A 15,436-nucleotide genomic window follows, 5' to 3' on the forward strand; every position below is an offset into this window, starting at 1 on the left:
TTTTCTGTAGTTGATGATGAGGTTTGCGCACATGTCAGGAGGAATTTTGCTCCACTCTGGTGGCAAAACCCTTGTTGGCAAGCACAGCAGTCAGACGCTTTTGTAGTTGATGATGAGGTTTGCGCACATGTCAGGAGGAATTTTGCTCCACTCCTGTCTGCAGATCATCTCTAAATTATTAAGATTTTGAGTCTGTCACTTGGCAACTCGGAGCTTCTACTCCCTCCATAAGTTTTCTATGGGATTAAGGTCTGGAAACTGGCTAGGCCAGTCACTCCTTTGTTGCCTTGGCTGTATGTTTTGGGTCATTGTCTTGCTGGAAGACCCCGCCATGACATATTTTTAATGTCCTGGAGGAGGGAAGGAGGTTGTCACTCAGGATTTTATGGTACATGGCTCCATCCATTCTCCCACTGATGTGGTGAAGTACTCCTGTGCCCTTAGCAGAGAAACACCTCCAAAACATAATATTTCCACACCCATGCTTGACAGTGGGGATGGTGTTCTTTGGGTCATAGGCAGCATTTCTCTTCCTCCAAACATGGCGAGTTGAGTTAATGCCAAAGACCTCAGTTTTTATCTCCTCTTATCACAGCACCTTCTCTCGATCACTCACAGAATCATCCAGGTGTTCATTGGTAAACTTCAGATGGTCCTGCAGTTGTGCCTTCTTGAGCAGGGGGACCTTGCGGGCACTGCAGGATTTGAAACCTTTACAGCGTAATGTCTTACCAATGGTTTTCTTGGTGACTGCCTTGAGATAATTAACAAGTTCCTTCGTGTAGTTTTAGGCTGATCTCTTACCTTCCTCATGATCAAGGATACCCCACGAGGTGAGATATGGCATGGTGCCCCAGATCGATGTCGATTGACAGTCATTTTTTATTTCTTCCATTTTCCTACCATTGCACCAACAGTTGTCTCCTTCCCACCCAGAGTCTTACTTATGGTTTTGTAGCCCATTCCAGCTTTGTGCAGGTCTATGATCTTGTCCTTGACATCATCATAAAGCTCTTCGGTCTTGCCCATGTTGTAGAGGTTATAGTCTGACTGATTGAGTCTGTGGACAGGAGTCTTTTATAAAGGTGACTATGTAAGACAGCTGTCTGTAATGCAGGTAACGAGTTGATTAGGAGCGTCTAACTGGTCTGTAGGAGCCAGAACGCTTAATGGTTGGTAGGGGATCAAATACTTATTTCTCCCACTGTAGATGATAGATAATAGACACTAGATAGATGTGATATACGGGACTGACCATTCTGAATCCACACACAGTACATATTCCACATTCCCGACAATAAGAACCTTCTCTTCTGCCAAACACAAGTGGAGAACATCCAAGATTCCCGCCCTGAACTCGGCCACTGTGATGATTCTGGAGGAGGATTTTCTGCTCCAGATGTTGGGTGTCTCACAACACATTAATAGAACCAAGAAAACAATGGAAGGAAGGCGACGACTCATTGCTATGATCCTCCTGCTCCGGGCAGTGATCGGCGCCATTTCAGGTGAGTGCCGGCACTGTAAGGTCTACACTGCTTGCATCGCACACAGTTCCATCCCCATCACACGGAACTTTCTATAGATGTATGGAGATTTCTAGAATGGGCAACGCCAGTGCTTCTTTGGTCTTTGCGGACCTATGACCTTGCTCTGTGGGGGAGGGTATAATGACTTAGCCCCGCCCCTGCTTATCTTCTTGCTCTTCAGATTCTCAAACATGGATTATGACATTTCTCCGATTGTCTCATCCTAGATGACATAGAAGAAGTGAGACTGGTGGGGGGATTGGACCCCTGTGAAGGGAGAGTGGAGGTGAATATTGGAGGAGAGTGGAGCACAATATGTGAGGATGACTGGGATATGAAGAACACAGAGGTGGTTTGTAGACAGATGGGGTGCCTCCGAACACCAGGACGCGATGCCCGGGTGTCCTCATTTGGTGCTGGAAATGGGACAGTATGGTTGACCGGTGTGACCTGTAATGGCCAAGAGGAAACTCTGAATCACTGCAAATATACCATTGAATCAGGAGACATCTGTCACCACAAGAAAGACATCGGAGTCATCTGTGCAGGCGAGTATACAAGCATCATACAAGGAGCTCCCCCTAGTGGTGGCTGCAGACAAAATATATCTCTGTATACAGGGAGATCCCCCTAGTGGTGACTGCAGACAGGATCTTATCATGTATCTCTGTATACAGGGAGCTCCCCCTAGTGGTGGCTGCAGACTGGATCTTATCATGTATCTCTGTATACAGGGAGCTCCCCCTAGTGGTGACTGCAGACAGGATCTTATCATGTATCTCTGTATACAGGGAGCTCCCCCTAGTGGTGGCTGCAGACTGGATCTTATCATGTATCTCTGTATACAGGGAGCTCCCCTGTTATGACCTGGTGGTCAGGACAATAATGGACCTGGTGGTTAATAGCACACGGAATGACCTGATAGTTACTGATAATATAGGACGAGCTCTGGGACGTGGGAACTCTGCTGACCGCAATCCCTAATCCTATCACGCACACTAGAAATAGCCGTGGATTGCTCCTAATGCTCCCTATGCAACACGGCACAGCCAAAGAACTAGCTAGCCCTGAAGATAGAAAAATTAAGCCTACCTTGCCTCAGAGAAATTCCCCAAAGGAAAAGGCAGCCCCCCACATATAATGACTGTGAGTAAAGATGAAAATACAAACACAGAGATGAAATAGATTAAGCAAAGTGAGGCCCGATTTACTGAACAGACTGAGGATAGGAAAGGTAGCTTTGCAGTCAGCACAAAAACCTACAAAAAGACCACGCAGAGGGCGCAAAAAGACCCTCCGTACCGACTCACGGTGCGGAGGCGCTCCCTCTGCGTCCCAGAGCTTCCAGCAAGCAAGACAACAATCAAAATAGCAAGCTGGACAGAAAAATAGCAAACCAGAGAAATACAAGCAGGCACTTAGCTTCTGCTGGGAAGACAGGTCACAAGAACGATCCAGGAGTGAACTAGACCAATACTGGAACATTGACAGGTGGCATGGAGCAAAGATCTAAGTGGAGTTAAATAGAGCAGCCAGCTAACGAATTAACCTGGTCACCTGTAGAAGGAAACTCAGAAACACCCACAGCCACCAGAGAAAGTCCATGGACAGAACCAGCCAAAGTACCATTTATGACCACAGGAGGGAGCCCGACAACAGAATTCACAACACTCCCACTAGTGGTGACTGCAGACAGGATCTTATCATGTATCTCTGTATACAGGGAGCTCCCCCTAGTGGTGGCTGCAGACAGGATCTTATCATATATCTCTGTATACAGGGAGCTCCCCCTAGTGGTGGCTGCAGACAGGATCTTATCATGTATCTCTATATAGAGGGAGCTCACCCTAGTGGTGGCTGCAGACAGAATATTATCATGTATCTCTGTATACAGGGAGCTCCCCCTAGTCGTGGCTGCAGACAGGATCTTATCATATATCTCTGTATACAGGGAGCTCCCCCTAGTGGTGACTGCAGACAGGATCTTATCATGTATCTCTGTATACAGGGAGCTCCCCCTAGTGGTGACTGCAGACAGGATCTTATCATGTATCTCTGTATACAGGGCGCTCCCCCTTGTGGTGGCTGCAGACAGGATCTTATCATGTATCTCTGTATACAGGGAGCTCCCCCTAGTGGTGGCTGCAAACAGGATCTTATCATGTATCTCTGTATACAGGGCGCTCCCCCTAGTGGTGGCTGCAGACAGAATATTATCATGTATCTCTGTATACAGGGAGCTCCCCCTAGTGGTGGCTGCAGACAGGATCTTATCATGTATCTCTGTATACAGGGAGCTCCCCCTAGTGGTGGCTGCAGACAGAATATTATAATGTATCTCTGTATACAGGGAGCTCCCCCTAGTGGTGGCTGCAGACAGGATCTTATCATGTATCTCTGTATACAGGGAGCTCCCCCTAGTGGTGACTGCAGACAGGATCTTATCATGTATCTCTGTATACAGGGCGCTCCCCCTTGTGGTGGCTGCAGACAGGATCTTATCATATATCTCTGTATACAGGGAGCTCCCCCTAGTGGTGGCTGCAGACAGGATCTTATCATGTATCTCTGTATACAGGGCGCTCCCCCTAGTGGTGACTGCAGACAGGATCTTATCATGTATCTCTGTATACAGGGAGCTCCCCCTAGTGGTGGCTGCAGACAGGATCTTATCATGTATCTCTGTATAGAGGGAGCTCCCCCTAGTGGTGGCTGCCGACAGAATATTGTCATGTATCTCTGTAGACAGGGAGCTTCCCCTAGTGGTGACTACAGACAGGATCTTATCATGTATCTCTGTATACAGGGAGCTCCCCCTAGTGGTGACTGCAGACAGGATGTTATCATGTATCTCTGTATACAGGGAGCTCCCCCTAGTGGTGGCTGCAGGCAGGATCTTATCACGTATCTCTGTATACAGGGAGCTCCCCCTAGTGGTGACTGCAGACAGGATGTTATCATGTATCTCTGTATACAGGGAGCTCCCCCTAGTGGTGACTGCAGACAGGATCTTATCACGTATCTCTGTATACAGGGAGCTCCCCCTAGTGGTGGCTGCAGACAGGATCTTATCATGTATCTCTGTATGCAGGGAGCTCCCCCTAGTGGTGGCTGCAGACAGGATCTTATCATGTATCTCTGTATACAGGGAGCTCCCCCTAGTGGTGACTGCAGACAGAATCTTATCATGTACCTCTGTATACAGGGAGCACCCCCTAGTGGTGGCTGCAGACAGGATCTTATCATGTATCTCTGTATACAGGGAGCTCCCCCTAGTGGTGGCTGCAGGCACAATCTTATAATGTATCTCGGTATGCAGGGAGCTCCCCCTAGTGGTGGCTGCAGGCACAATCTTATAATGTATCTCGGTATGCAGGGAGCTCCCCCTAGTGGTGGCTGCAGGCACAATCTTATCATGTATCTCTGTATACAGGGAGCTCCCCCTAGTGGTGGCTGCAGACAGAATCTTATCATGTACCTCTGTATACAGGGAGCACCCCCTAGTGGTGGCTGCAGACAGGATCTTATCATGTATCTCTGTATACAGGGAGCTCCCCCTAGTGGTGGCTGCAGGCACAATCTTATAATGTATCTCGGTATGCAGGGAGCTCCCCCTAGTGGTGGCTGCAGGCACAATCTTATCATGTATCTCTGTATACAGGGAGCTCCCCCTAGTGGTGGCTGCAGACAGAATCTTATCATGTATCTCTGTATACAGGGCGCTCCCCCTAGTGGTGGCTGCAGGCAGGATCTTATCATGTATCTCGGTATGCAGGGAGCTCCCCCTAGTGGTGGCTGCAGACAGGATCTTATCATGTATCTCTGTATACAGGGAGCTCCCCCTAGTGGTGGCTGCAGGCACAATCTTATAATGTATCTCGGTATGCAGGGAGCTCCCCCTAGTGGTGGCTGCAGGCACAATCTTATCATGTATCTCTGTATACAGGGAGCTCCCCCTAGTGGTGGCTGCAGACAGAATCTTATCATGTATCTCTGTATACAGGGCGCTCCCCCTAGTGGTGGCTGCAGGCAGGATCTTATCATGTATCTCGGTATACAGGGAGCACCCCCTAGTGGTGGCTGCAGACAGGATCTTATCATGTATCTCTGTATACAGGGAGCTCCCCCTAGTGGTGGCTGCAGGCACAATCTTATAATGTATCTCGGTATGCAGGGAGCTCCCCCTAGTGGTGGCTGCAGGCACAATCTTATCATGTATCTCTGTATACAGGGAGCTCCCCCTAGTGGTGGCTGCAGACAGAATCTTATCATGTATCTCTGTATACAGGGCGCTCCCCCTAGTGGTGGCTGCAGGCAGGATCTTATCATGTATCTCGGTATGCAGGGAGCTCCCCCTAGTGGTGGCTGCAGGCACGATCTTATCATGTATCTCGGTATGCAGGGAGCTCCCCCTAGTGGTGGCTGCAGGCACAATCTTATCATGTATCTCTGTATACAGGGAGCTCCCCCTAGTGGTGGCTGCAGGCACGATCTTATCATGTGTCTCGGTATGCAGTATCCCTTATGGTTTTTATTATAAATGTGTTGAGTATATTTTACAACTATTACCATCTGGTGAATGTATTCCATTTGTCTACAGGTGAAATGGAGGAGATACGTCTGGCTGGTGGGGACAATGAGTGTGAAGGACGAGTGGAGGTGAAGCACCGAGGACAGTGGGGCACCATGTGTGGTCTGGACTGGTACACCAGTAACGCCATCGTAGTCTGTAGACAGCTGGGCTGCAACATCACCAATGAGCTGCAAGTTAAAGCGGCTTCATTTGGAGCTGGAAAAGGCAAAGTCTGGCTCAGCAATGTGAAGTGTGTGGGGGATGAGGCAGCGGTGTGGGACTGTAAGCATCGAATGTGGGGAAGCAGCTCATGTAAACATCCATACGACGCTGGAGTAATCTGCTCAGGTATAAAATGACTTAGGTTATACCAGCCATACATATATAATTATATACAGGAGATGCCCAGGTTATACCAGCTGTACATATATAATTATATACAGGAGATGCCCAGGTTATACCAGCTGGATATATATAATTATATACAGGAGATGCCCAGGTTATACCAGCTGGATATATATAATTATATACAGGAGATGCCCAGGTTATACCAGCCGTACATATATAATTATATACAGGAGATACCCAGGTTATACCAGCTGTACATATATAATTATATACAGGAGATGCCCAGGTTATACCAGCTGGATATATATAATTATATACAGGAGATGCCCAGGTTATACCAGCCGTACATATATAATTATATACAGGAGATACCCAGGTTATACCAGCCGTACATATATAATTATATACAGGAGATGCCCAGGTTATACCAGCTGGATATATATAATTATATACAGGAGATGCCCAGGTTATACCAGCCATACATATATAATTATATACAGGAGATACCCAGGTTATACCAGCTGTACATATATAATTATATACAGGAGATGCCCAGGTTATACCAGCTGGATATATATAATTATATACAGGAGATGCCCAGGTTATACCAGCCGTACATATATAATTATATACAGGAGATACCCAGGTTATACCGGCCGTACATATATAATTATATACAGGAGATGCCCAGGTTATACCGGCTGGACATATATAATTATATACAGGAGATGCCCAGGTTATACCGGCTGTACATATATAATTATATACAGGAGATGCCCAGGTTATACCGGCTGTACATATATAATTATATACAGGAGGTGCCCAGGTTATACCGGCTGTACATATATAATTATATACAGGAGGTGCCCAGGTTATACCGGCTGTACATATATAATTATATACAGGAGATGCCCAGGTTATACCGGCTGTACATATATAATTATATACAGGAGGTGCCCAGGTTATACCGGCTGTACATATATAATTATATACAGGAGGTGCCCAGGTTATACCGGCTGTACATATATAATTATATACAGGAGGTGCCCAGGTTATACCGGCTGTACATATATAATTATATACAGGAGGTGCCCAAGTTATACCGGCTGTACATATATAATTATATACAGGAGATGCCCAGGTTATACCGGCTGTACATATATAATTATATACAGGAGGTGCCCAGGTTATACCGGCTGTACATATATAATTATATACAGGAGATACCCAGGTTATACCAGCTGTACATATATAATTATATACAGGAGATGCCCAGGTTATACCAGCTGGATATATATAATTATATACAGGAGATGCCCAGGTTATACCAGCCATACATATATAATTATATACAGGAGATACCCAGGTTATACCAGCCGTACATATATAATTATATACAGGAGATGCCCAGGTTATACCGGCTGGACGTATATAATTATATACAGGAGATGCCCAGGTTATACCGGCTGTACGTATATAATTATATACAGGAGATGCCCAGGTTATACCGGCTGTACATATATAATTATATACAGGAGATGCCCAGGTTATACCGGCTGTACATATATAATTATATACAGGAGGTGCCCAGGTTATACCGGCTGTACATATATAATTATATACAGGAGGTGCCCAGGTTATACCGGCTGTACATATATAATTATATACAGGAGGTGCCCAAGTTATACCGGCTGTACATATATAATTATATACAGGAGGTGCCCAGGTTATACCGGCTGTACATATATAATTATATACAGGAGGTGCCCAGGTTATACCGGCTGTACATATATAATTATATACAGGAGATGCCCAGGTTATACCGGCTGTACATATATAATTATATACAGGAGGTTCCCAGGTTATACCGGCTGTACATATATAATTATATACAGGAGATGCCCAGGTTATACCGGCTGTACATATATAATTATATACAGGAGATGCCCAGGTTATACCGGCTGTACATATATAATTAGATACAGGAGGAGATGCCCAGGTTATACCGGCTGTACATATATAATTATATACAGGAGATGCCCAGGTTATACCGGCTGTACATATATAATTATATACAGGAGGTGCCCAGGTTATACCGGCTGTACATATATAATTATATACAGGAGGTGCCCAGGTTATACCGGCTGTACATATATAATTATATACAGGAGGTGCCCAAGTTATACCGGCTGTACATATATAATTATATACAGGAGATGCCCAGGTTATACCGGCTGTACATATATAATTATATACAGGAGGTGCCCAGGTTATACCGGCTGTACATATATAATTATATACAGGAGATGCCCAGGTTATACCGGCTGTACATATATAATTATATACAGGAGGTTCCCAGGTTATACCGGCTGTACATATATAATTATATACAGGAGATGCCCAGGTTATACCGGCTGTACATATATAATTATATACAGGAGGAGATGCCCAGGTTATACCGGCTGTACATATATAATTATATACAGGAGGAGATGCCCAGGTTATACCGGCTGTACATGTATAATTATATACAGGAGATGCCCAGGTTATACCGGCTGTACATATATAATTATATACAGGAGGTTCCCAGGTTATACCAGCTGTACATGTATAATTATATAAAGGAGATGCCCAGGTTATACCAGCTGTACATATATAATTATATACAGGAGATGCCCAGGTTATACCAGCTGTACATGTATAATTATATACAGGAGATGCCCAGGTTATACCGGCTGTACATGTATAATTATATACAGGAGATGCCCAGGTTATACCGGCTGTACATATATAATTATATACAGGAGGTGCCCAGGTTATACCGGCTGTACATATATAATTATATACAGGAGATGCCCAGGTTATACCGGCTGTACATATATAATTATATACAGGAGATGCCCAGGTTATACCAGCTGTACATATATAATTATATATAAGAGATGCCCAGGTTATACTAGCTGTACATATATAATTATATACAGGAGATGCCCAGGTTATACCGGCTGTACATATATAATTATATACAGGAGATGCCCAGGTTATACCAGCTGTACATATATAATTATATATAAGAGATGCCCAGGTTATACCAGCTGTACATATATAATTATATACAGGAGATGCCCAGGTTATACCGGCTGTACATATATAATTATATACAGGAGATGCCCAGGTTATACCAGCTGTACATGTATAATTATATACAGGAGATGCCCAGGTTATACCAGCTGTACATGTATAATTATATACAGGAGATGCCCAGGTTATACCGGCTGTACATATATAATTATATACAGGAGATGCCCAGGTTATACCAGCTGTACATGTATAATTATATATAGGCGATGCCCAGGTTATACCAGCTGTATGACCATGATAGATTTATACACATTGGTTTCCTATAGGTGGTCCTCAGGAGCTGAGACTCGTGGGAGGATCCAGTGCGTGTGAGGGGAGGCTGGAGGTCCGTCACCAGGGGGAGTGGGGCACGGTCTGCGGTGACTATTGGAACGAGAAGGATGCCGCAGTTGTTTGCCGCCAGTTAGGCTGTGACGCCTCCAGTGCTGAAATCAAGGCGACATCATTCGGGGCTGGAGCCGGGAAGGTTTTGTTCAGTAATGTCGTCTGCACTGGAGAAGAGGCAAATGTGTGGCAATGTCAGCACCAGATGTGGGGGCTTCCGTTCTGTGACCACGAGCAAGACGTTGGGGTCACGTGTGCAGGTAACAGGCCATTATTAATACTCCGGGCAAAATTGAGGCCTGAGGAAGGGCCACCAGTCCAGCTTCTGGGAAGGCTATGGTCGTCATGCTAGATGGTGAGCAGATCACCTTTTCTTAAAGGGGAATGCGCATGAAAATGTCCCGATGTTTGGGCTTACTGCCATGTTATATGTCTTCTTTAGGCCTCGTGCATCTTTCTCTGTGTTGGACATTGTGCAACTCCTGGAATTCAAGCAGGAGAGTGATAAAACAAGAAAATTGCTTACAGTTTTTCATTAGGTAGAGCAGCAGTTTGTGCTCCAGAGCTGCTCTTCCAAAAATGTTATTGTTGGATTCAGCACTCTGCATAGACAGCAATCGAGATGGCAAAGTTCACTTCATTAGACTGAGAGCTTTGTCACCTGTCACCCAATGTGCAAAGCAAGGCAGCCGATGGCAAAGTCATCTCAACTGCTGCGCTCTGCATAGGCAACAGCAGGCGGTCACTCACTACACTGCTCCAATAAAAAGCGGAATCTGCCAACGTCACTCATCTCATAAGCAGGGATGGGGGGAGGGTGATAAAATTCTACGCAACCACCCTTGTGCCCTCCACACACGACACCACGGACCTATGGTGATCTCAATTCTCTCGACCACCTCTTCTTAGACCTTCATTTGCTTCCATGATGACCCAACTGGTCATCCAATCATCTCATGTATGTTCACAGGTGAACCAGAGGAGGTCAAGCTTGTCGATGGGAAGAATGAGTGTGAGGGACGGCTGATGGTCCGTCATCAAGGACAATGGGGCACGGTGTGTGGCTATTACTGGGGTGTCACCGAGGCCACCGTGGTTTGTAACCAACTCGGATGTGGTGGCCTCCATGAAGATGACCTACAAGCCAAGTCGGTCAACTTTGGAGCTGGAACCGGAAAGATTTGGTTGAGTCACGTCAAATGTTTTGGAGAAGAGTCGGTTATATGGGAATGTAATCACCCGATGTGGGGAATTAATCGATGTGGACATAAAAATGACGTCGGGGTCATCTGTGAGAATAGCAGGACAGGTGAGTGAATTAAACGACAACTGGACAATAAAAATTCCCAGTTTTTTTATTCAAAGTTCCACAATTTCCTCAGAGTCTAATGATAAAATTCTTATTGCTTGTACCCACCACTAGTGGGAGCTCAGGAGCTTAACGCATACTGACTATCCATTGACCGCCAAAATAAAGCTCTATCCATGAGCTCTATCCGTGATTTTTATCTTTCGGGGTTTGGAGCTCTATAGAATAAAAATTTGAGATTCAACTGTACAAATCTGACATTTTTTTTGGTGGATTCATTCACATTTGACTGTGGGTGGAAACTCAGTTGGTCCAGTTGAAAATTTCTTTTTGATGTATCATTCTCATCTCTTCACGTTCTTCATTTCTTCACAGGTCTGAGCAGTGACTTCAGGTTAACTAACAATAGTCAGACATGTTCAGGAAGAGTAGAGATGATGGTTGCCGGTAAGTGGGGCGCTCTGTGCCGCGCGTTCTGGGACCTCCAAGCTGCCAATGTTCTTTGCAGACAATTACAGTGCGGCAGCGCAGTATCAATCCCTGACGAGATTCATCTTGGAAAAAGTGATCTGATTTGGACAGATGAGTTTCGTTGTAAAGGTACTGAGTCCAACCTCAGAGAATGTACCAACACAGCACTTGGGAAAAGTTTATGTCCAGACCAGGCCGCGGCAAGCATAATATGTTCAGGTAGATACAAGTCATGGTACCAGACTCATTATTAATCATGAACAAGCTGGTAGAACCAATACTGACCATAAGAACCTCATTGATTTATCCAACAGGCATCATGGAATCTCTACGTCTGGTAGATGGGACAAGCCACTGTGATGGAAGAGTGGAGGTCCTGCAGAACGATACCTGGGGCAGAGTGACAGACCATCAATGGGACATCAAAGATGCGCAAGTTGTGTGTACACAGCTACACTGCGGAGAAGCCATTGATTCGTTTACTATAGAAGGGCCAGCGCATGGAATGATACAATGGGACAGCATCATATGTCAAGGAAGTGAGAGTGACATAACAGAGTGCTTGAAGACCCAACCGAAGGCTTCAGATGCCTACACAGACATCAGGAGAGATGCAGGAGTCATCTGCTCAGGTTGGACATTTTCCCTCTTTTTTCCAATGTGGCAATATGAACCCAGTCTAGCGATGAGCAAAAATATCCGCAGGACCACGAAGACATCACTGTGAACCTCCTTTTATCTACTGGCATACTCGGCACTTTTTCTGACTGGTGAGACAGGCACGACGTCATTGTCACGACGTTGTGTTGAACCTACTAATCAGAAGAAGAATAAGGTTCACATGGTTCTTGTCTGCCAGCCATGGACTACTATTATAGCTGCTGGAACTTGGTCCTGCAGATCTTTTTTGTACAATACGAACCCTGGCATATAATTCCTTTTTACCAATGCAGAGAGTCGAAGTGTTCAGCTGGTGGACGGCCCTGGACATTGTGCTGGGACGGTGCAGGTATATCACAGAGGACAAAGGTCCATGGTCAGTGGTGACTCGTGGACCACGACCGAAGCTGATGTCGTCTGCAAAGAGCTGAAATGCGGACGTGCCATTAATGCCACTACTGTGGTGAAGAACAGAGTCGGGAACGTATGGCTGAAGGATGTAAGATGTGCAGGACATGAAAGCAAATTACAGGAATGTCCTTCAAACTCATGGAGACAGGTGGAGTCTGGAGAAATGGAAGTTGCAAGACTTGTGTGTTCAGGTAAGATGGGGAGTCCTTCTATACAGTCCTGAAGCCTAAACCAGTCCATAAGGGTTCATCTTTGAAGCCTAAAATGTGGAAATTGTCCCTGAAGGACTTATACCTTCGTGGCAAAGAGCTGAAATCAAACACCTCCTAATCTGGGTATGGACAGGGAACTATAGGATGGACTTGTCTCCTCCTCAGTGGTGGGACCATGGTTTATCTTGAGTACAGCCACGTCTTTATCCATTCCTTATCATCATTGTGAGATTTTACATTTTTGCACTCTCTCTGGTGCTATTCAAAAAAAGACGAGACCAATAAAATTAACTGTTAGAACTTGTATTATGCTCCAGAGCTGCATTCACAATTCTGCCAGTTGTTAGTTGAAACAGTCAGCAAGCGGGTCACAAGGCCTACCTCCAGCTTAGCTCAATTTCAGTAATAAATGACGGACAGAAAATTTTTCAAACAACCTGTAACTTCACGGAACGCAATCCAACGAGAACAAGTCAGAAACGTGTAATCAGACAACCCTCACAGCTTCATTGACCTTATATAATGCAATTTTGGGGGGAATTTTTTTTACGATGTAGAAAAAAACTAAGAGAATTTATCTAGAATGTGAATCACCGGACCCCAAATAAGCAGGAATGCTGAGAGATTTCAGCTCTGAAGCAGAATGTTGGTGAAAATAACGTCTTATGGTTTTGATTTATTTTTCGGCAGAGTTCCTAGACGTCCGGCTGCAGGGAGGAGATAACAGATGCAAAGGACAACTGGAAATTTACAATAATGGAAGCTGGGGATGGGTTTGTAACAACATGATGACAACTCATGGCAAAAAAGAAAAAGTAGGCGCGCACTTACCCTGTTGCGGTGAATATCACTTTATTAGGACATATAAACAAACGGATAGCAGGGAGGGATAGGGTCAGCCACGGACAACGATCGTTTCGTGCTCTACGGCACTTCAACGGGTAGGACCGTAGAGTTTATATGTCCTAATAAAGTGATATTCACCGCAACAGGGTAAGTGCGCGCCTACTTTTTCTTTTTTGCCATTTGGATTCTGCACACATTTTTCCTGGCAGCAGCACCCCGTTGATTCAGGTGTAAAGGATTCATACAGCCAGTATCACTTTCTGTGGTGCTAGACCGATATTATAATACGGTCACTGAGTTGGACCTTTGAGCAGTGCGGATGTGTGTTTTCTCTACTATTGGATGATGACAACTCATACCGTCTCTCTCATATGTAAGCAGCTAGGGTGCGGATCAACCGGGATATACCAGGAAGGGGCCGTTACACCTGATGAGGATGCTGCCCACTTCTGGATGGAATTTATTAAGTGTAGACATCGTGACCAATTCCTCAAGGAGTGTCCTTCAGCTGCCTGGGGCAAGAAGAAGTGCGATACTAAGGCTCAGATCCAGTGCACACTATCGACTTGACATAATGCGGAAATCATATAAAGCAGTATGCCCCAACTTCCATCCTCAAGGGCCACCAAGAGGTCATGTTTTCAGGATATCCTTAGTATTGCTCAGGTGATAATTGCATCACCTGGACCAGCAAGAATTCCATCACCTGTGCAATACTAAGGAAATCCTAAAAACATGACGTGTTGTTGGCTCTTGAGGGCTGGAGTTGGGAAACACTGATATAAAGAGTCCGGAATCTTAACGGGCAAGTGATGGAGCTTACGTTTCACCATGGCCTGAGGCACACGAGCAGAACTAGGATCAAAAATTCTGATCTCCAACTACAGATATTACATCAAAAATTTATTACACACCAAAAACAAGTAGCATGTGTGATTCTATGTGAGGTCCACATAATGTTTACATGTATTGAGCATAAATAAATATATGCAGAAGATAACCAGATTATATGCACATATATAATTACACACATGGACAAAATTGTTGGTACCTTCAATATCAGTAATGAGAATCAGACTTTGCTTTTTGAATTTTGGCTCAACAGAAAAATAATAAACGAATGACTCCGGCCTGGACAAAAATGGTGGACCCTTTAACTTAATATTTTGTTGTCCAACCTTTTGAGACAATCACTGCAATCAAACGATTTCTGCAACTATCGATGAGACTTCAGCACCTCTCCACAGGTATTTTTGTATACTCCTCATGAGCAGACTCCTCCAGCTAAGATTTTAAGGGTGGCATCTCCAGACTGAAGGTCTTAGCTCCTTCCACAGATGTTCTGTAGGGTTTAGATCAGGGCTCCTAGAATCCACTGTAGGACAGTCCAAAACTTTGCTCTTACCCATTCTTGGATGGTTTTAGCTGTGTTTTGGGTCATTATTCTGCTGACCTACAACTCAGACCGAGCTTTGTGACACAGCGGCCGGAAAGCAGAGGGGTGACGTCACCGCTCTGCTTTCCGGCTGACCGACGCTCACAGCCAGAGCAGGAGGAGTGCAGAGCACAGCGCTGGAGGACAGACAGCTGTAGGTAAGTATGTAGTGTTTGT

At 45.1% G+C, this 15,436-nt stretch overlaps 2 protein-coding genes across 2 annotated transcripts in view; both read left to right on the plus strand.

The window, feature by feature from the left end:
* The window catches only part of ANTKMT (adenine nucleotide translocase lysine methyltransferase), a 681,321-nt gene that overhangs the window by 319,171 nt on the left and 346,714 nt on the right, over positions 1-15,436 (plus strand). The window lies entirely within an intron of this gene.
* LOC138645446 (scavenger receptor cysteine-rich type 1 protein M130-like) lies at positions 768-14,824 on the plus strand. The gene is made up of 10 exons (XM_069734781.1): positions 768-1,508; positions 1,757-2,077; positions 6,130-6,450; positions 9,858-10,175; positions 10,886-11,224; positions 11,600-11,914; positions 12,010-12,327; positions 12,649-12,957; positions 13,669-13,763; positions 14,167-14,824. Exons 1-10 carry the CDS (start codon positions 1,370-1,372, stop codon positions 14,392-14,394), a joined length of 2,703 nt encoding a protein of 900 aa, XP_069590882.1. The 5' UTR covers positions 768-1,369; the 3' UTR covers positions 14,395-14,824.

This window comes from Ranitomeya imitator, chromosome 7 (assembly GCF_032444005.1).
Source record: "Ranitomeya imitator isolate aRanImi1 chromosome 7, aRanImi1.pri, whole genome shotgun sequence".
NCBI lineage: Eukaryota > Metazoa > Chordata > Amphibia > Anura > Dendrobatidae > Ranitomeya > Ranitomeya imitator.